The sequence below is a fragment of the Myotis myotis genome, unplaced genomic scaffold (assembly GCF_014108235.1).
Source record: "Myotis myotis isolate mMyoMyo1 unplaced genomic scaffold, mMyoMyo1.p scaffold_m19_p_10, whole genome shotgun sequence".
In the NCBI taxonomy this organism is placed as follows: Eukaryota; Metazoa; Chordata; class Mammalia; order Chiroptera; family Vespertilionidae; genus Myotis; species Myotis myotis.
Window position 1 is genome coordinate 7,819,469 of NW_023416314.1, and position 23,502 is coordinate 7,842,970.

At 36.5% G+C, this 23,502-nt stretch overlaps 1 protein-coding gene across 3 annotated transcripts in view; it reads left to right on the plus strand.

Moving 5' to 3' along the window:
- DYNC2H1 (dynein cytoplasmic 2 heavy chain 1) overlaps positions 1-23,502 on the plus strand; it is a 300,856-nt gene that overhangs the window by 119,757 nt on the left and 157,597 nt on the right. For 2 of the 3 annotated variants that reach the window (XM_036324418.1, XM_036324416.1), the window contains exons 59-66: positions 685-806; positions 3,193-3,279; positions 9,654-9,780; positions 11,282-11,423; positions 11,999-12,108; positions 16,830-16,850; positions 18,749-18,847; positions 20,372-20,495. In XM_036324418.1, the coding sequence (XP_036180311.1) occupies positions 685-806; positions 3,193-3,279; positions 9,654-9,780; positions 11,282-11,423; positions 11,999-12,108; positions 16,830-16,850; positions 18,749-18,847; positions 20,372-20,495 (832 nt within the window). The remainder of the gene's footprint in view (positions 1-684; positions 807-3,192; positions 3,280-9,653; positions 9,781-11,281; positions 11,424-11,998; positions 12,109-16,829; positions 16,851-18,748; positions 18,848-20,371; positions 20,496-23,502) is intronic. The other variant, XM_036324417.1, reaches the window with a different exon arrangement.

Below are 23,502 nucleotides of genomic sequence, written 5' to 3' on the forward strand. Positions count from 1 at the left end.
TTTTTAAAAATAAGCTGTACATATTATAGGTAGTAAGCATTTACTGTCAGAATTAGGTAGACTAGAATCCAAGTTGGGGCGTGGTGCATATTTATTAGCATAAGTGATTTTTAAATCTTACTCTGGTCTGTCAGTGGTAAGGTCCCAGTCTACCATATCAGGTCCAGCTTGCCTGGTATGTTTTTTTTTCTTCCTGTGTACTTGTCAGATAATAATAGATGTCTGTGTTAGGATACTTGTATCTAATTTTAGTGAATAGTTTAAACTCCATGATTCTGGTATGTTTTTTAGATCCCTTATTAAAAATGTTTTATACATCTTCTTTAACATGAAAAGCCATGTTTTGAAATTGCTTTTATTTAATAAAGATGCATTCCATGTAGAGAAGAGAAAGAATTGATGCTTAAACATTATTGCGGACAGACTTTGTCATTACAAATTTGACTAATAGAATACTTAAATATGTTGATAAAACATCATTATATTAAAGATTGTATGAGATTCAGAAAGATTTTTAAGCAAGAAGTGAGACATACTTAATCAAATAGCAACTCACTTTCTTTTTATTTTAGCTACACCAAAACCTTCATTTGTGAAATAAATGCTTAAGTAAAATATGCTAGAATTAATTCTGTTATTACTTGAAAATAAGTTAAGAAGCTGGTTAACTGATGGGTTTTTCAGAATGCCAAGCGTGCCAGCACTGCCGCAGCTCCCTTGGCTGCCTGGGTCAAAGCCAACGTGCAGTACTCCCACGTCCTGGAGCGAATCCAGCCTTTGGAAACGGAGCAGGCACGATTAGAGTCGTAAGTGACAGGAAATACCAACAGTTCTAACCTTGATTTATTTTCATCGATTTGATGATTTAGTTATCTTATTAAGACTTATTTAGGATTTCTTGTCTTTATCTAAAAAGGAAGCTAAAAACATTAAATCATATGAAAGGAGTCAACTAATTACAAATTCAACGTTAATCAGACCAAGAAGAGGAAAACCAATTGGAAGGAGATGGAAAGAAGAACCAATAACTTTCCCTACCATTATTATGCTGTTGGAAGGATAAGTTGGTAGAAGTTCTTTTAGAAAGATCTAAAGTTTTATGGAGGGATAATATTAAAGTACAAAAAAGTAGGTTTTGGAAATAGTGGGCTTTTATATTTGTTTTTACCTTCGAAGTTCTAGGAAATGTTTAGCGTGTATTTTCTAAAACATTCTCTGGGAAGGCAGGGGGAAAATTTAACCATTTATTTTTTGGGTTTAAAAATATCAATTTGCTGTTACTAGGTCAGCATTGTATTGTATTTCCTTTGTTCTTATGCAGACTAAGGGGTATGTTATATTCTTGATTGTTCAGTTTTTGACATTATTCTTATTCTAGATAAGGAGATTTTTTTTAGCCCCCTAAACTTTATAATTTTCTGAATGTAACTTTGTGAAGTATTTGTGTTACATTTATACATTATTTTGACTGTATGTTTTCCACAGCTGAGACATGTTTTATATTTCCTTTCTTGGACACCTCTTTGTTGTTCTTAACAATTAGCTCAGATTATTCAGTTGGTTATTTTTTCTGTGTACATACACATATTCATTCGCAGTTTTCCTGTCAGACCCTAAAACATATTCAGAATCTATATGTTCTACTTACTTTTTTCTTAGCATTACCCATTCTGGAGCCTTTTCCCTTGTGTTTCAATGTGAATTAGTTCTTCCCTAGGCCTGGTGCTTACAGCTATTATCTTGAGATTTCACTTCACCATTTTTCTGGGAATTACCTTTGTCTCTTTTCTGATTGCATTCTTTTATTAATGCCCTTGCCTTTCTCTTTCCTAGTTTAGTCCATTTTTCTAGAGCACCTCCTTCACATTAGCTTCCCAATCAAAGGTAAATAGGATGAAAAATGTTTTGAGATCTTTCAATGTCTAACATTATCTATATTATACTATTATATGTGATCAATAATTAGGCTGGGTTTAGAACACTGGGCTAGAAAAAATTTGATCTCACAATTTTGAAGGCCTTGTTCTATTGTGGTGGTTCTCCAAGTGTGGTTCCTTAAGCAGCAGTGTCACCTGGGAACTTGTTAAAAGTACACATTTTTGAGCTTCAGTCAGACTTACTGAATTAGATACAACATGTGGGGTGCAGAGTGAGGCCTTTCATTTCATGGTTTTTTTTTTAAAATAATTTTTATTGATTTTCAGAGAGAGAGGAAAGGAGGGGGAAAAAGAGAGAAACAATGATGTGAGAGCGAAATGTTGATCGGCTGCCTCCTGCACGCCCCTTACTGGAGATGAGCCCACAACCTGGGCATGTGTCCTGACTGGAATGGAACCGGCAACCCTTTGGTGCATGGATGATGCCTAACCAACTGAGCCACATCAGCCAGGATATCAGTCTGTGTTTTGATAACTCCAGGAGATTGTGCAATGCACAAATGCCCAGCAGCATGCAACAGTGTGGCCTGGCCATTTGATAGCAACTCTCAATGTTTGTGGGTATTTTGGGGGAAAGAGGCCAGTCATTTCTGTAGAAGAACCCTCATTGCTTCTGCCTAGGGTGTGGGTAGGATGGATGGGGGTGGGTGAGGGGTGTAAGCTTGACTTCCAGGATTGTGTTAAGAAGATAGTACGCTTTCAGTGGGGGAGGCAATCTGAGGTCAAACACTTTGTAATAATGACTGTTAATCCTCTGTTGTCTGCATTTCCTGAGCGTTTTAGAGGTACCTGTTGTCTGCATTTTAGAATTCTTTCAGCTTCTCTTCCTGAAGCCATTTAACTTGTGTGGCATTTCTGGTATGTTATCACCTTTCAAAATTTTATTGAATTACTTTTCTCCTTCATTATCTTTCTTCTTGTACATGTATATCTTTATTCCCTTGGTTTCATTCCATAGAGTTTTAGAAGAGATAGTAGATAATTGACTATGTTTACCATTTTTATCCCGAGATCTACATATACAAGTATTTTTAAAGATAGGCTTCTGTAAGTGGTATGGCTAAGTCAGAAGATACATTTTTAATTTTAGCTTTGCTTTTCATATCAAATTCTAAGTAAAGGTATTATGACTACTGGATTATTAATAGTTTTCATTGTCATTTATTTACTTCAAAGTTACATTTTAAGGTGCTAGTGCTGCATTTTGTTGGTATCTAAAATAGAATAACTTTTATAAAATTCAATTATATTTTAGAAATTTGAAGAAAACTGAAGACAGAAAAAGGAAACTAGAGGAGCTTCTTAATTCTGTTGGTCAAAAAGTATCAGAACTTAAAGAGAAGTAAGTTAAATTTTAAAATGCATTTTGGATATTTGAAAATATACTTCAACTATTTTTTTATTTTTGAAAATCTTAGTTATAATTACTATTTTCACCTTTTTTTGTTATTTATCACTCTAAAAATGGGAAAGGTATAAAATAATATAGAAGGTATTCCTTTTTTTAAAAAAAGTTTTTATGATAAGAACAAAAATATTTAAGTCTCCATTGATATAGTTATCACTATATGTATATTTACATATATATATATATATATATATTTATTTATTATATATATTTACTCCCAAGCATTGGAAAATTGAGCAAGATAAATCAAATGTAATAAGTTAATACTGAGAGTGTTTACATTTGGTATTCCCGTTTCCTTATTGTTTTGACTTTAAAGTTTTAGACTCCTTTATTTTAGATGATGCTATTCTATAATCTTCCATGAGAGTCTATGATGACATTTAAAAAGTCTATTCTTTTAACTTTGTGCTTTTTGGTGTTGAAAAGATATTCCCTGTGCAATATTATACTCAAATTTAAGGACCATTTATGAATATTATTAATCTTAAAATCTTTCATGTACCTCTGGGCTCCTGTGATTGCTATTTAGTGTCTGATAGAAAATATTAGTATGGCAATTATTATAAATGTGGGAACATTTTACTTAAAATAATTGTGAAGATTGGGAAATGGAACATATCAGTGCGAGATATGTTCCAATATGCCCCATTGATGCCTGACACTGTGGATAGCACTGAAGCCTATTTATACTGTGTTTTTTCATATACATACATACCTGTGATAAAGTTTAATTTATGATTAGGCAAAATAAGTATTAACAATTACAAATAATAAAATAGAACACTTATAACAATATCCTATATAATAATCCTATATAATAAAAGGGTAATATGAAATTGACCTGAATGGTGGAATGACCGGGAATGACTGTGACCTGAATGGTAGAATGACCGGGAATGACTGTGACCTGAATGGTAGAATGACCGGGAATGACTGGTCACTATGAAGCACCATGACCACCAGGGGGCAGACGCTCAATGCGGGAGCTGCCCCCAGTGGTCAGTGTGCTTCCACAGGGGGAGCGCTGCTCAGCCAGAAGCCAGCTCATGTCTGGCCAGTGCAGCGGCAGTGGCGGGAGCCTCTTCCACCTCCGTGGCAGTGCTAAGGATGCCCGACTAACGGCTTAGGCCTGTTCTGTGCAGGCAGTGGGCCTAAGCCAGCAGGTGGACATACCCTGAGGGCTCCAGGGCTGCCAGAGGGATGTCTGACTGCCAGTGTAGACCTGATCCCCGGGGAGCAGGCCTAAGCCATCAGTTGGACATCCCCGAAGGAGTCCCAGACTGCAAGAGGTCATAGGCTGGGCTGAGGGGATCCCCTCTTCCCCCCCAGTGCATGAATTTTCATGCACCTGGTCTCTAGTACAATAATAAAACTTGTGTGAATCTGGTCACTAGTTTCAGGGGGTCCCTTGTTGGAGTCTTCTTATATATATACATTGCTTTCTGGTATAACTTGTTGCCATCAATCAGAACACGTTTTCTGTTCATGTCTTCTACTCACTAATTTAGTGCCTTTTCATCTTAACTAAGCACTTATCATGCACTGTTGCCATACATTTTGTAGTTTGAGATGCAACAGCAAAACTAGCATGGATTACCTTTTCCTTTTTCACAACTTCATGGGTAGAAGGTTCATTCTTACTTTAGATCTTAACAACTCAGCATACAGCTTTTTGTCTTTTCTAAGTTGAGAACTTTCACATTTTCACTTAAATGGAGCACTTTGCAGCTTTTCTTTGTTATATCCGAACTGCCACCATCACTACTCTTCTGCTTTAGAGCCATTATTAAGTAAAATACGTGTTACTTGAACACAGCCCTGTGATACTGTAACAGTCGATCTGATAACTCAGATGGCTACTAAAAGACTAAGGGTGAGTAGTATGTGTAGCATGGATACACTGGACAAAGGACTGATTAATTTCCCGGGTATGACAGAGCTGGATGGTAAGAGACATCATCATACTACTCAGAATGGCCCACAATTGAAAAACTATGAATTATTTATTTCTGGAATTTTCTATTTAATATTTCTGGATGGTGATTGGCCACAGGTAACTGAATCCGTAGAAAGAAAAACCCCGGGGCCGGGGGGAAGGAGGGGGACTACAGTATGTGAGGAAATATAATATACTAGAGGCCTGGTGCACAAAAATTTGTGCACTCTGCGATAGGGGGGGCCCTCAGTCCGGCCTGTGCCCTTTCGCAGTCTGGGACCCCTCGGGGGTGACCACTTGCTGGCTTAGGCCTGCTCCCCAGTGGATTGGGCCTAGATGGCAGTCAGACATCCCTCTGGCAGCCCGGCAGCCCTCGGGGGATGTCCACTTGCCAGCGAGGAGCAGACTTAAACTGCAGTCGGACATCCTTAGTGCTGCTGAGGAGGCAGGAGAGGCTCCCACCACCACCGCTGTACTGGCAGCTGTCAGCCTGGCTTGTGGCTGAGCAGAGCTCCCCTGTGTGGGAGCACACTGACCACCAGAGGGCAGCTCCTGCATTGAGCGTCTGCCCCCTGGTGGTCAATGTGTGTCATAGTGACCAATCATTCCCAGTCTTTCTGCTGTTAGGGTCAGTTTGCATATTACCCTTTTAATATATAGGATAGAGGCCTGGTGCACGGGTGGGGGCCAGCTGGTTTTCTCTGAAGGGTGTCCCGGATCAGGGTGGGGGTCCTGCTTGGGTGCCTGGCCAGCCTGGATGAGGGGCTGATGGCTGTTTGCAGCTGGTCACAACCCCTTCAGGGTGGGGGTCCCCACTGGGGTGCCTGGCCAATCTGGGTGAGGGGCTGAGGGCCGTTTTCAGGCTGGCAGGTGACTGAAACTCCCAGCCTCTTTTTTTTCTTTTTCTTTCTTTCTTTTTTTTTTTTTTATTCTGGGATTTATTTACCTTCTATAGCTGTCACTGGAGCTGAGAGCCGGCTCCAGCTCTGAGGCCGTGGCTGGCTGAAAGCAGTTATCTGGGGTTTGTTTAGCTTCTATAATTGAAACTCTGTTACCATCACTGGCGCTCTAAGCTCTGAGACCGCTGCTGGCTGAAAGCAGGTTTCTGGGATTTGTTTAGCTTCTATAATTGCAACATTGTTGCATCCGGAGCTCAGAGCTGGGCCACGCCAGGCGGGGAACCTTGGCTTCCTCCATCACTGGAGCAAGCAAGCTTCCTGTTCGCTTCAGCTGCGTGGCTGCCAGCCGCCATCTTGGTTGGCAGTTAAATTGCATATCACCCGGATTAGCCAATGGGAAGCATGTCGGAGGTACGGTTAATTACCATGTTTGTCTATTATTAGATAGGATGTTATTGTTTGCTTTCAGTTTTATGAAACTAACACTTTATATGTGATCACATTGTTTTCAAGTGATGTGTTATGTTTACTTTTTTCTTAAGGAAGAAATAGAAATTATTGTACCAAGAAAGAAATTCATCAGACTAAAACTATGACTGTTTTTCTCTATGTAGTCTGGAAATAATTATCGCTATCCTATCTAATAATAGGGAAACATGGTAATTAACCATAACTTCACTACCCTTCCCATTGGCTAATCAGCAAGATATGCAAATTAACTGCCAGCCAAGATGGCGGCCTGCAGCTAGGCAGCTGAAGCGAACATGAACATGAGGCTTGCTTACTCCAGTGATGGAGGAAGTCAACGTTCCCCGCCTGCCGCATCTCAGCTCTGAGCTCCGGATGAAACAATGTTGCAATTATAGAACCTAAACAAACCCCAGAAACCTGCTTTCAGCCAGCAGCGGGCTCAGAGCTTAGAGCCGCTAGTGATGGCAGCAGAGTTTCAATTATAGAATCTAAACAAATGCAGGTACCTGCTTTCAGCCGGCAACGGCTTCAGAGCTGGAGCCGGCTCTCAGCTCCAGTGACAGCTATAGAAGGTAAATTAATCCCAGAATAAAAAAGAAAAAGAAAAAAAGAGAGGCTGGGAGCTTCAGTCGCCCACCAGCCTGAAAACAGCCCTCAGCCCCTCACCTAGACTGGCCAGGCACCCCAGTGGGGACCCCCACCCTGAAGGGTGTGTGACCAGCTGCAAACAGCCATCATCCCATCATCCAGGCTGGCCAGGCACCCCAGTATGGACCGCCACCCTGAAGGGGGTGTGACCAGCTGCAAACAGCCATCATCCCATCATCCAGGCTGGCCAGGCACCCCAGTATGGACCGCCACCCTGAAGGGGGTGTGACCAGCTGCAAACAGCCATCATCCCATCATCCAGGCTGTCCAGGCACCCAAGCAGGACCCCACCCTGATCCAGGACACCCTTCAGGGCAAACCAGCTAGTCCCCACCCGTGCACCAGGCCTCTATCCTATATAGTAAACGGGTAATATGGAAACTGACCCTAACAGCAGAAGGACTGGGAATGACTGATCACCAAGACACACACTGACCACCAGGGGGCAGACGCTCAATGCAGAAGCTGCCCTCTGGTGGTCAGGGCGCTCTCACATGCAAGGAGCTCTGCTCAGCCACAAGCCAGGCTGTTGGCTGCCAGTACAGAGCCTCTCCTGCCTATTCAGCAGTGCTAAGGATGTCCGACTGCAGTTTAGGCCTGCTCCCCGCTGGCAAGTGGACATCCTCCGAGGGCTGCCGGGCTGCCAGAGGGATGTCTGATTGCCATCCTAGGCCCAATCCCCTGGGGAGCGGGCCTAAGCCAGCAGGTGGTCATCCCCTGAGGGGTCCCAGACTGCGAGAGGGCACAGTTCGGCCTGAGGGACCCCCCATCCCCCTCAAGTGCACAAATTTTTGTGCACTGGGCCTCTAGTATTTACATATTTAGTTATAGAAAATAAAACAGACCAAAAAGAAAACCTCAAATCCATAAATCCAGTATTTTCAATATTCCTGAATATTTTATATGTTATAAATACAGGAAAGAAATCACATCATGTTCTTCCAGGTATAATTAAAGAAGTATGAGAAAAATAGTGTGTATCATATGCTCAGAATCAGTACTTAACATTCAGGTAATTGTCCAGTATTTATTGAGTAGTTAGCATAAGGTAGCAATGTTTTTGTTTGTTTTGTTTTTAATCATTACCTGAGGACATGCTGAGAGAGAGAGAGAGAAAGAGAGAGGAGAGGAGAGGAGGGGAAGGGGGAGGAGGAGGGGGAGGGGGAGGGGGGGAGGGGGGAAGGGGGAGGGGGAGGGGGAAGGGGAAGGGGGAGAGGAGAAGGGAGAGGAGAAGGGGGAGGGGAGGAGGAGGAGGAGGAAGAGGAAAACATTGTCTTCTGTATGCTCTCAACAGGGGATCAAACCTGCAACCCATGTATGTGCCCTGACCTGGAATCTTGGCTATCCACTATGGTAGCCGTTAGAGATGCGTGGCTACTATTGAGAACTTTGAATGTGGATAATATGACTGAGGGATTGAACTTCAAATTTTATTTAATTTTCATTCATTTAAATTTAAGTAGTCACCTGTTGCTAGTGGCTACCATATTGGACATATGAGTTCTAGAGTCTTGTTTAAGGGAAGAAGGAAAAAGTACTTAAAGAGGCAATACAGTGTACTGTAAAGTTCAAGGAACTTAATATCAGATAGACACATCCAGGTGAGTCCTGTGTAATAATCTGTTTGGAAATAAATTTCCATGTCCTGGCATTTCATCAGCAATTATGTATTTGTTGAAGGACTGAGTATTCATGTGGAATATTACTATTTTATTTAATAAAACTATAAATCGTGTAGGTATTTTTTAAGGAAAAAATTTTAAGTTATAAATTTGGGTGAACGGGCATGTAGGAAGAGAATATATATTGGATTGGCTATTTGAGGTGAATTTTATTTATATGTTTGATAGCTAGATATTTAAGGAAATTAGAGTGAGGAGTGAGAAAGGGATAAGGAAGGGATGGAAGGTGTTCTAGGAAAATGGAACATCCTGAAGAAGGGCATAGCAGATGAAGGATAGAGCATTTTCTGAGAATAAATACTCAGATATTTACCTATAGTTTTGTTGGACTAGAACAGAATAAAATAACACTGAAAAGATAAATTTGATCAATCTTATAACTGGGTCTTGAATGTCATATGGAGGAGTAGTACAGTGAATTAATGCCCTTTATGAATTATACACGTTTTATATATATATATATATATATATATATATGTATATATATGTATGTATATGTATATATATGTATGTATATATGGATATGTGTCTATTTGATGAATGATATTTTGAACACAAATACTATTAGTATTATCATTAATTAAATTCTTATATAAAAGTTCACTTTACTGTCTAAGGTTAATTTAATCAACTCTCTCTTACATTTCTTTGCCTTTAATGTTTTCACAGATTTCAGAGCAGGACTTCAGAGGCTGCCAAACTTGAAGCTGAAGTAAGCAAAGCACAAGAAACAATTAAAGCTGCGGAAGTCTTAATTAATCAGCTTGATAGAGAACACAAGAGATGGACTGCACAGGTTTGTGTGAGAAAGAAACGTCAAAAATAAGCGCTTCCTTGAAAATACAGGAGATCTATAATGTAATCTATTTGTTAAAAACATAAAAAGTAGAGAAATATCCATTAACTTTCGGCTGGCTTAAGAAAAAATGATCTAGATGTTAATGGCTGTTATGTGAATTAATCTTTAAGCATAGTATCTTTATATGAATGGATTTTAGACAAAGCAACCTATTTCTCTTTGTTATCTATATTATTGAAGGGAGGGGCAGGGATGAAAAAGAGTTGATGGAAAATGGAGTACTCTTTTTTTGGAACTTACCTTTACCAGTACAGTGATCTTAGGATTTTACACTATTAGCCATTTATTTTTTCTTGAAGTACTCCGGTAAAGGTTGTCTCTTGTTTTTGTTTGTTTTGTAGATTCCCTCTCTCACCACATTCTCACCATCTGCTCATTCAGAAATGTTTGGCCCTAGTATCCTATCACTTAGCTTCTTTGCAACTATTCTGGGTTATTTCATCCAGAAGAGTATCACCTATATAATGATGCTGACCAGAGCTATATTTCTAGACTGCTTAGTTTTAAATTCATATTTCTAACTGTACTTTAGATATTTGCATTTAACTGTCTCAGGAACTCATATGTTTAGATTTATTTTATTTTTCTATCCAAGTCTCTGTGATTTTCTATATCTCATAGGCATCTTTCTTCTAGGCATTAAAACTAAAAACATGTAGTTATCTTAGACTCTTCCTCTTCCGTATTTACTTGCCATAATCTATTTGCAAATATATCTTACATTTGTCTTCTTTCCTTAATGCCAATTCTTTTTTTTTTTATCCTGAATTCTCCCAACTTGTCTCGCTCCTATCTGACCCTTTAATTGGTTCATTCTTCATTTGTCAGTTTAATTATTTTTCTAAAACCCAATCCATACCATCACTCACAGCCCAGTTTAAACACTTTCAATGGCTCATAATAACCACACATTAAATAGAAGCTCCTTCGCATGGCATGGGAAACCTTCCACAATGTTGTTCCCTCCAATCACTGCCTCTCTTTTTCCATTACTTCTGTTTTGCTACATTTTCTGGTCAAACTTATGCTTTAGCCAGCCATGCTTTTAAGTAATGAGTCTCAAAGATTTATCTTTGCTTTGTGCCTTTGTCATACTCTCTGTATCTTAATTGTATTTTACAAAATGATGCTAATTCAGACAGTACATATTTAACTATACTTGGAATAAAAGTTCTGCTTTTGTTAAAATTATTAGGAAAATTCAATGATAAAATATGTTAATCTTTACAAATATATTGGGATTTCACACATTTGTTTAAGATCAGCAGAATTGAAAGCTTTGTTGATATTTTTACATTTTGTCAATTTATTCAAGACAGGGGTTATTACCTTTAACCCATAAATGATTTTTTCCCCTCTATAGTTAAAACTCTAACTTTTGAAGCTGCCATTTTTTCCAAGTTAAAACATATCCATACATCACTCTCTTTTTTTCTAGGTTGCAGAGATAACGGAGGAATTAGATACTCTTCCAAAAAGAGCTCAACTAGCTGCTGCATTTATGACATATCTTTCTGCTGCTCCTGAGGGTTTGAGAAAAACCTTTTTGGAAGAATGGACCAAGTCAGCTTGTCTTGAAAGTTTGTATTTAGTTATTCATGAATTTGAAATTTTAGTATACTAAATATGCATCTTTTGGTTTCTGTCATTTTACTTTTTTAAATGAGAAAAAAGTATCTGTAAGTTAAAACATATAGTAGCTACTTTAGATTTGCTGAATTCTACAAATGTCCTGAGAATTGTTTTGTTATGATGATTCTTCTATTCCTAAAATCACTCTATGACACTGAGACCACTGAATTTTTTTTGGTATATGCATGAGTACAGTTAAACATTTTATTAGTTTAATTATTACAGTAATTTCATATCTTAAGATGAGATGCAAGTACTGAAAAATTCCTTATGAATTTTTTGCTCTTCACAAATTATTATAGTTGTGAAACATTCATTTAATAGATAAAATATAAATTAACTGAATTCCGTTTCTTTGTACTATTTTCCCCTTAGTGTCTGCTGTTAAATGGGGAAGAATAGATTTAATATTAAAGATAATTGTGAGATTTTTCTGAGTGTATTTTAAATAGTTGTATCCGCTCCCACTTGTCAAATACAAGCTTGTTATAGTGAAGTATTATTGATATCTTTAACTTTTCAGAATTTGATCTGCGGAGATTTCTTTGTACTGAAAGTGAGCAGTTAATCTGGAAAAGTGAAGGCCTACCATCAGATGATCTTTCCATAGAAAATGCTATTGTTATCCTACAGGTAATAAATCAATTTTAATTTTCTTATCAGATGTTTTTCTTTTGAATGCTTTCCTAGTTACACAGAAGTGGAGTATTTTGCTTGGTGATTCTATAATTTTTAGTATAACTTATTTTTTATCTTAAAAGTTTATAAAGTGTCATTATTTTGGTGGCTAAATATTCTACATTGAACTCCCAGTTAGTAATAGAAATACTTTTGGAATACCTGATTCATTTGGTTGTATGGTTCCTTCACCTAGTGTACACGATTTTTTTATATTTTTATTTAAAATTTTTGGGGTTATAAGTTAGAGATGATCATATGCATTTTTTGGAAAATTGTCTCACAGTGTGTGTTCCCCAAAAGTCATTTAAACTTGAAACTATTATAACCTTACTAGAGGCCCAGTGCACAAAATTCATGCACTTGGCAGGGGGTGGGGGTCCCTCAGCCCGATTTGCGCCTTCTTGTAGTCTGGGACCCTTTGCTCCTTATCACCTGCCTGCTCGCTGCTCCTTAGCACTGCTGAGGAGGCAGGAGAGGCTCCCGCCACCATCGCTAGCACCCCTGGTGGTCATTCCGCTGTTCAGTCGATTTGCATATTAGCCTTTTATTATATAGGATTAGCAATGAATGTGAAAACAAATTCCAAATCAAATATACAAACAGATCATTTCATTAAATGACTTTTGATTTTTACCATTAACTTGGTTTACCTTTCTGTTATAGAACTTGGAAGATGATTTCCACCCCTTGATTATGTGATGTTTCCCCCCCTATTCTTTCTATCTTAATAGTTTATACTACATACTACAGTTTTCTCTTTCCACTTTGTGGCCCCTCTCTCTGCCCACAGACCATTTCCTTATTCCATAACTCCAGAGTCTCAAAGAAAACACTAAATGCTCCTCTTTAGGTAACATAGGCTAAGTATTATTAGATCTTTATTGTGGGCTCTATTCATTCTTGGATAATTTATTTTGATTAAGCCTATTAATCAGCTGATATACATTGGCATCTTACCAGGAGAGAAGTTGCTGATCAAAGATTAAACAGTTTTGTCTTCTTTTAATTTGATTTGGCTTGTTTAATTTATTTTGGAACATCTTTCATTATTATTTTTCACACTAGAATTACAGATTTGAAACTCTAATTGTGTATGTCAATAAATTCATTATATTATTGCAAACTATGTGATTTTTATTTTAGTTATTCCTTCTCTAAGGTTTTATAATCAGTTCTTCTTTCTTTTTAGTAATCTAAGAAAGCAATCATTTGCAGATTTGAAAAACACATTTTAAGCATTCTCCTTTTTTCATTCTATAAGAAATCAGGGGTAGATGAGCCTTTAGATAAGATATATTTATCACAATTTTTATTTTTTATTGATAATTTAATTTTATTGATGAAAATACTTTTGTATTCTGAATTATCTTTTATAATAAGTACAGGAGAAATTGTTTTTGAAAATAATTGCAAGAATAAGCTTATGTAGATTTATTTTACATTTAATATTTCCAAGTTTCTTATAGATACTTATATGCATTCATATGACAATAAAACCATTTGGAAAAATTTATTATGGCAATTAATTATTTTGTTGAAATGAATTTGCCATTATGGTCAATACTCTGTCTCAGTTGTAAAGTATACTAGATTTAGAATAAGCTGCTACAATTAAGGGTGTGATCAGATAACACATGTCTATAACATCTCATTAACATCACCATGTGATATATGTGAAATTAGATCTGTAAATACACGCAAACTGGATTTCTGGGAAGTCTTCCCTGAGAAGAATGGCCAGGCATAATGAATGAGATGAATTTTTGAATCAGGTATCACATCTCCTCACCAACTATACCTGCGCTTCTCTGAGACTCTCCCTCTCAGTGGAGGCTTTCCCACATTTAAGGCTGTAGCCACTCATTGTCAACAATTATTCCACTGTATGTCTTTCAAAGATGCTTGAATTTCTCATATTTGTGTTAAGTATTGAAGTGCATGTATTGTCTGGGAGATGAAATAGTCAAATACTTATCCATCATTGGCCTTGTAATGAGAATTAGTTTTATTAGAATAACTGAAAGCTTATATGACCCATGTCCTTGGGGGCAGGAGAAGAACATGGTCATGATGATTGTATATCCTGGATTGCCATGATTTATGCCTTTTGTCCTGATATTATCTTAATAGTTTTCCTTTTACTCCCAAAAGCGTGTTGGTTTGGGTGATAAATTTTATGATTTTTTAGAATAGGATAATGAAGAGTATAAGGCTTTTAGAAAGTAGAGAAGTATGAGTAATAAGCTTCCAAAAAGAAGATGGAAAGATGATTAATTTAAATGCCATAGTATTATAATTTTTTATTTAAATCTTACAGTATTAACCATTTTTTTGTGTAGAGATATATTAAATATTTGATTTTTACTGTACATACAGTTCAGTTTCAAATTAATTTTCTTTGAACCACTTAGAATTTCTGAGATTATTTCTCCTTCCTGCCAAAGTATGATAAGGAAATGCAAACTAATTTACTATTAGTCTAAAGAATACAAAATTATAAAGTTAAATCACATATGGAATTTTTTTCAAATTAATAATCATCAACATTTGTATAGTACATTCTGTGTTGTGTCTATATTACTATTTTACAATTTATATAGGTAAAGCACTTAAGTACTTACTTTTTTGAATTTTCAAACCAACCCTATCGTGTAGATATGGACATGGAAGCAAGTTGTTTGTCCAAGGTCACACAGCTGTCAAATGGTAGAGCCAAGATTCAAACTCTGCTATCAAACCAGTCTGTGCTGCAGAACTGCCTCTCATACCTGTACATGTGTGTGTTTCTGTATATGTTTAACTTATTAGTATTCTATTATTCCTGTTCATGTAATTCTTAGCTAATCTCAGTTTTACTTATAAAAATGCTTCTATTCTTATCTTGCTTATAGGTAATAAAAATAAAATAGAGTATCCTAGATATTTTAAAATAATCTCTACCAAAAATATCCACTGCCCATTCCTGTCCTCCCCCTCCCCAGGGAGAGAAGAATTAATATATATAAATAGATATTATGTATCTCCCGCATTTGCCCTCTGTTCTGAGCTCCTGACCTCTAGTTCTAGCTCCTAAGGTTAGATATTATCTAGAGCTCCCTTCCTTGCTAGCTCAAGCTCTGTCTCTTTATTAATCATTATTATTAATATTATTAGTTTAGTGAAGAATCTTTCAGTGGCCAAGTACAGTTCATTTACAAAAAAAAGAAAAAAAAGAAAAGTAACACATGCTTTTAAATAACTGAGAGGTTCAAAAGATTGGGTGTGGCTTTAGAATTCAAATGACTTACCAGGACATTGCTCTCTCTCCTCTTAAGAGATGGATTCATTCTCAGATTCTCTCTACCCGGTATTAAGAATGGCTCTTAGTGACTATAGACTTACCACTATCAGAGTATATGTTTCCAGACTAAAGATATGTCTTCACCTTTCTGTCCTCCCCTCTCACCCCAATTCATTTATGTCAGCACCCCAAAATGATTCTGATTGTTAGCTTGGGTCACTTGCTCGCCCCTTGAGTGCAGTGCTAGATTGATAATCCCAACTGAAATACATTGAGTGGCACATGAAAAGTAGATAAAGATAGCTATCCACTCTAATACTTTTTTTCTTCCTCCCCCACTGCTTATAAAGTGCTTCTCATTTATTTCCTACCAGTGGAAATTACACAATCTTGGCCCAGTAATAAAAGTTGCAAATCTGCAAGTCGTCCTCACTTTAATTTTACATTTAGTTACTTATCCAACAAGTCTTGTGAAATCTATTTCTCAAGTGTATAATGATTTTATTCTGTTCTAACTACATCCACCACCAATGGCTTCATTTAAGGCCTTCATCATTTTATACCTGGTTAAATACATTATTATACTAGTTGGTCCCTTGCCCCCAATATCACTTCCTTTACTGCTTTCTAGTGATATTTCTAAAATGTTAATCTCATCATGACAGTTCCAAAATTAATATATTTGAGTGACTTTCAGTTTCCTGAAGTATAAAAATTTCATTATTCTTAAACATTCCATGAAAAGTTCATGATCAGAAAGACTGAAATTACTCCTGCCATTTTGTATGCAGCATCTATGCCTACACTTTTTACTCTTATGGTGCCAAACTACTGATAGTTTCGCAAATGTACCCAGGCTTTTTATTCCTCTCTCCTTCATGCTCCTGTCTATCCCTGAAATGCTTTTTCATCTCCTTGCCAAATAAGTCCAATTTATTTTTCTTAGTTTAACTTGAATTGCTTCCCAGCAGCTTCCCCTAACTCCACCTGCGATCTTACAGAATATTGTGTAGTCTTCCATTATAGAATTTTTATTTTTGGCTGCTTTATTAGATGTGAAGTCATTAAGGGTAAGAATATATGTAATTCATTTCTTTATCACTCACATTGTCTTACCATGGTGGTTATGCAGCGTCTGGTAGGTAAATGAATACATGAATGAATAAAAGTCAATATTTTTGGATCTATTATGATTTGTTAAATGTAGATTTTAACTACTTTTAATCAACACAGACCTAAAATATACCCTAGAGATTTTATTTAAATCTCTCCAGAGAAGTATAAATAAATGAATGTAAACCTATAAATACTCTTTGAAATTCTTAAAAATGTTTTTTGTTCTAAAAACATAATTTTTTGAAACTTTGTCTTCTTTTTTCTTATTTTGCATCAGATAATTGGTTTGAAGTCATGGGTAAGACCTTTTTAAGACATTTAAAATAATCATGTTCATGGTTAGTCAAAACTTAGTAGACTTGAGAAATGTTTGCTATTGAATGCTAACATAAAGTAAGATCTAAAACCTAGGTGTAGTAGGTTGGTAATACTTAATAGGATCTTTACTAACCATCTCATTTTTCTGGGAATAGCAGATTTACATGATGGAGCAGTAAGTGAAACTTTCAGAAATAGAGTTTGGGTGAAGGTCATAAGCAGTGACACAGAGGGAACTGTGGTGAGAGCAGGCCATTCTGGGGGCAAGCAAAAAGGGGTGCATTGCCCAGTTGGTGTGGCTCAGTGACTGAGCATTGACCTATAAACTAGGAGGTCTCAGTTCCATTCCCTGTCAGGGCACATGCCCGGGTTGTGGGCTCAATTCCCAGTAGGAGGCGTACAGGAGGCAGCCAACCAGTGATTCTGTCTCATCATTGATGTTTCTCTCTCTCCCTCTCCCTTCCTCTGTGACATCAATAAAATTTTTAAAAAAAGGATGTGTGCATTGTCTGGAAAGAACTTTAAAGCCCTAATAAAACTGTTATAAACTCAGTCAGCTCTTTATTATCACCATATGCTGGCAGTTTTAAACAATGTTGCTGATAAAATGCTCTTCATCCCTGGGGCATATGTTCCCCACTACCCGCCTCCTTCTTGGTATGTCACTGAAAGAACATCTTGTTCTTAGTATTAGACATACCTCAGTTCTAAGTCTTTGTTTCACTTTGATTTCCTGTATCTTCTCCCTATAGCACACAACTGCTTACAGTTTTCAGATAAATGAAAATTTAAGAAAAACTAAATCAGTCATTATTATTTAACTCTGATTGACTAGGTAACAATGATTATTAGATGACTTAAATTTACATATATTTAAATTTTTCATATATATATATATATATATATATATATATATATATATGGCTTCTTTTCATCTGCTAAGTGGCTTTGTGTATAGGGCATGTTCACTGGTTTTTAACTTTCCTTTTGTTTCAGAGTTTAATTAGTGATGTGTATTCTGTAATGAATTTAGTTCCTAATTCATTAGATCAGCGGTTCTCAACCTGTGGGTCGTGACCCCTTTGGGGTCAAACGACCTTTTCACAGGGGTCATTTAAGACCATCGGAAAACACATATATAATCACATATTGTTTTTGTGATTAATCACTATGCTTTAATTATGCTCAATTTGTAACAATGAAAATACATCCTGCATATCAGATATTTACATTACGATTCATAACAGTAGCAAAATGACAGTTATGAAGTAGCATAAATTATTTTATTTTATGGTTGGGGGTCACCCACCACAACATGAGGAACTGTATTAAAGGGTTGCGGCATTCGGAAGGTTGAGAACCACTGCATTAGATCTTAAATTATAACGTAATTTTTTCTTCTAGGGCACTTCTATTGTAATATTAACTATGTAACACTTTATAAGAATGAATGTTTTAAAGATAAGCCATTATATTGATAATTATTTCAGTAATACTTTTGTAATTAGTTCATACTTCTCTTTTAAGGCCTTTATTGTTTATTCAACCAAAGAATATATAAAGTTAAGCAGTAACTTGGTTGTCTAGAGCTCTTGCTTACTATGTTGTTAATTTACATTGTCTGTTACTTAGTGGTAAATGAGACTATATTTACTTTACTGTGATTTTAATTTTATTATCTATTATTAATTACTGATAACTCTAAAATTTATTAATGTGGCCTCTGGTACAGCTAAGAACTGTACCTTTAATTCTTCCTCATGGTTGTATATTTATATTCTCCAAAGACTAAGAGAAAAACTAACTCAGTAATTGATTCATAATTTTTAGGAAATTATTTCCATTTAATAAAAACTTCTAATTTTTCTTTTGAACTAGAGTCGAGTGTGCCCATTTCTTATAGACCCTTCTTCCCAAGCTACAGAATGGTTAAAAACACATTTGAAAGACTCACATTTGGAAGTTATTAACCAGCAGGTGTGTATAACATAATTTAGATACCAACTAGTAATGACATTTTATGGTGAAAAGCACTCTGTGTCTATAATCAGAAAACATAGATCAAAGCTGAGTCCTATTAACTTACCTGGTGTGGGACCTGGGAAAAGAATGTAACTCTGTTAGCTTCAGATTTTTAATTTGTAAGAAAGGGATAAGAATATTTGTTTGATTTCTTTTAAGTGCAGGACACTGATCTAAGTCCTGGAAATTTAATGGTGAGTAAAGTAGTCACACTTCCTGCACTCATGGACATGACAGTCTAATAGGTTAGAGGCAGGGGTGGGGAACCTTTCTTCTGCCAAGGGCCATTTGGCTATTTATAACATCATTCATGGGCCATAAAAAATTATCAACTTAAAAATTAGCCTGCTCTATTTGGTCAAACATTTAACTCAGGGCCAGATCAAATAATTTCCTGGGCCTTATACGTCCCTCAGGTCGGATGTTCCCCAGTCCTGGGCTAGAGAGACAAGCAATAAGCACTTACACTAAATTATGTTTAAAGACACGAGTATAAGATCTTATACAAATTAGTTACTAATTGAGCTTGGAGAAAAACTTCCTGGACTTTTAATATACTTGTAGTTTCTCTCAGTGTCTCTTATAATTTATTGTTCTTATAACTGACCAAGAATATCTTTGATGTGTCCTAAGATTTGACACATGTTCAATGAAATTTAATCATATTCTTTCAGGTTATCACTTCTCACTGTCATATTTATCTTGTGAAGAAAATAATTTTTGGCCAGGTTTTTTTTTCATTTTGAAGAAGGGCTAGTTGTATGATTAATTTTAATAGATATTTTTTAGGTGATTGAAAAATTTAAAACATACTTCATTTATAAAATGGGGATATTGACCTTATTTGTGTGTTGAGAATAATTGTAAATTAGGTAATACACAAAATACTTTAATGTCACTGTGGTTTGCAGTAGATCTTAATAGTTATTATTTCAAATATTTAATTTATTTTAACCACAGTTGGAGGTCTGGAGTGATGTTGGAAACTGCTCTTTTCCTAGCCAGGAAGCCTTAAAGTTCTTGCATGGTTATAGAATCTTGTCTAAAAATTCTTTTCACCATGATTAGGCATACTACACAAAGAAAAGTTTACTAGAATTTAACCAAAGTAGTTCTTATTAAGTATGGGATGAATAACTTATTGCACATAGAATTTGAAAAGTTGTTTCTGCATCAATTTGAAATTTGTGATGGAAGGCTGAAAAAAGCTTTTTTATTGTTAAGGTAAAAATCTTTATTTTTCTTATGTCTATTTTAATTATTTATGAAATTTATTTGATAATTTATTCAACTAAAATGGTTCATTCCTAAGTACTTATAATTAGAAAAGCAATCATAAATAATTTGAATTGTTAACATGCATATTACATTTTAAAATATTCATAATATTCCTGTTAATATATTCATTTATTATCTGTAAGGATTTTTATAAATATTAAGGAAATGAAGGAATTAATATGTATACTTTTTTTCTCTTAGGATAGCAACTTTATCACAGCTCTTGAGTTGGCAGTACGTTTTGGGAAAACTCTTATTATACAAGAGATGGACAGTGTAGAACCTGTTCTTTATCCATTATTGAGACGGGATCTGGTTGCTCAAGGTAAATATTTGACAGTTTCCAGATAGTAATTTTTTAAATTTTCAAAGTAATTAACTTTATAACTGACTGACTTTTTTTTCTTGCCACTGAATCTGAGGAAATAGAAAGTTTCTGTGGAGGTTGATTGTAATGTCATTAGAGTCTAATAGTAACAGCAAGTAGAGAAATTCTTAAAGTGCCTTTATTGAAGAGTCACTGTGTTGCGCATCTCCCAGACCCAGACTATTCCTGGGTACAGTGTTTTATTAGGAAGACTCACAGGACCCAGCATAGTTTCATTCATAGCTAAAACTTACTGCAGGGAAAGGATACAAAGCAAAATCAGCAAAGAAAACAGCCACATAGGGTGAAGGGTGAAGTCTGGTGCAAGCTTCCAAGAGTCTTCTTCCATTGGAGTCACTCAGGACATGCTAATCCCCCTGCACTGAGTTGTGACAGCTGAATTGTGACTTAGTGCCCAGAGTTTTTATTGGAAGCTGATTTTTATTGGAGGCTACATTCTTCCTGGTGCATGGCAAAGTTCCAGACTCCCTAGGCAGTGGTTCTCAACCTTCCTAATGCCGCGACCCTTTAATACAGATCCTCATGTCGTGGTGACCCCCAACCATAAAATTATTTTCGTTGCTACATCATAACTAATTTTGCTACTGTTATGAATTGTAATGTAAATATCTGATATGCTATATGTGTTTCCCGATGGTTGCGACCCACAGGTTGAGAACCGCTGCCCTAAAGGAAAGTAGGTGTTCATCATAAACCACATTTTTTACATAAGCAGTTTAAGTACAGCGAGTCACTCTTAGGTGATCTGGGATTAGTGAGAACCCTCACAAAATCCAAATTCCCAGATTCTGGTTATGGGCCTACCTTGTAAGCAGGCCTTTCTAAGACTAGCAGTCTCACTACTGTTGTATTACCTCTTTTCTGCATAGGTACCTAACCCAGACTTTGTCAACTAGAAAGTAATGTAAAGTATGTCATGCAAAATGAATACACATACGTACACGGATCTGTACTTATACATATATACATACACATACTTATACCACACACATTGGTAGCACTACAAGGTTTAAATATAAAATTGGAGAAAATAGGGCAAAGCAATGAAATAGCAAAGCATGCACTGTTTGCTGATCACCTATTATCCCCCAAATCAGTATGTTTGGCCTGGCAGTCATTGATATGTTGTGAAATGAACTCTAGTAGTGGGTCTTTTGCCTTTGTAACGTGGAGTTACTTTCACAGTTCAGTCTCTGGTCTCAGTCTGTTTTTATTGCATTAACTCAGATTTGCTGAGCTAGTTCTTGCTATGCTATATTTAAGGATGAGTGTGTGTGTGTGTGTGTGTGTGTGTGTAAATGACCCTTTTATGCCATCTGGATATGACTCTTTTTAGTCTATGTTCTGGCCCTCGAGGGCTCATTAAATATAAACCCCCTGATTGGTGACAGGTTTTAGCAGTATCTGAGAAAGGGTGTTAACAAGGTCTGCGAAGCTGGATCTGGTGAAAAGTGACATATTCCGCATCATGATTGGGTCACATTAGGAACCACTGTTCCAGATAGTTGTGCAGGACTATTCGAATCAATTTGTTTATTAGTTAATCTTGGTACCTACCTTACTTTTTTTGCCTTTCTCTCATGGTTGGATGCATTCATATCGCATTCTTTGAGGTCTGTTATTCCCCTGAGTATACTTCAGACTGTCCTTTTCCATAGTGTTGAGCTCTTCATGAATTGCCATTTTGTCATCATACATTTCCTTTGGGGACAGTGGATGGCTGTCTCAGAACCACATAAACAAAGTCTGTGTCCAGTTTCATTTACATAACAGTGTCCTTAATCTATGCAATATGAACTGCCTTTCTGCATACTGAGATCAAAGCAGGTACCCATAATGGGAATAGAAAATGCTTTTCCTCTTCAAATTTATTCTATTCAAAAATCCTTCAAATATATATTGATAATAAAAGCATAATATGCTAATTAGACTGGACAGCCAAACGACCTTCCGAATGTCCTTCCGGACGACCTTTCAGATGAAGCTGGGGCTGCGAGGGCTGAGCTCCTTGCAGGAATTTTGTGCATCAGGCCTCTAGTATATTGTTAATAAAAATGAGTAAGGTGCAGTTCCTCCTCAATTTCTCATTGTTTTTTACTTTATGATTTGTGTGCCTAATTGTTCAGCCCTTGCAGAAGGTAGATATGGCAATTTGCAATTGGTAATTAATTGAAGACCAGTGGATCAGCTAGACATGTAGAAGTTGTTAAGAAAGAGGCTGGTATAGTTGGCAAATAGTTCAAGTTTTACTAACAATATATGTCAAAAGTATTTTTCATTATCATTCCAGTTCATTACATTTATTTCATTTCCATGTGGGGTTTGTGTATGGATCCAGGAGTTATAGTACAAATGATAGCTGAACTTCATCGTTGGCTTTTTTAGTCCAGATGCTTAACTTTAGTCATGGTTGCTTCATATGGGCATATGTATTTGAATTAAGTTTGTGATTAATTGTTATATCTGTTTCTAGAGGGTGGCTCTCCATGTGGGTATGTCTTTGTTAGACCAATTGGATCTGGGAGGCCACTTCTATAAACACAGCCAGACCAGCCTTCCAGGTTACATTTGGCAACATGTGAAGACATTTTTGATTGTCACAATACAAGAGTTCTATGCCAGGGACATCTTAAAATGCTCAGGGCATCTCACAACAAATCATTTTCCAGCACAAATTGTCAATAGTGTTGAGGTTGAGAAACCCTAAACTAGCTCACTGGTTGTGACCCAACAATCTCTGTACTGATATGATATATATTTTAAATATGTTTTTATTGATTTTTTAGAGAAAGAATGAAGGGACAGGGATAGAGAGATAGAAATATAATGAAAGAAAAGCATCATCAATCGGCTACCTCCTCCTGCACACCCCCTACTGGGTATCGAGCCCACAACCTGTGCATGTACCCTGACTGGGAATCAAACCAGTGACCTCTTGGTTCCT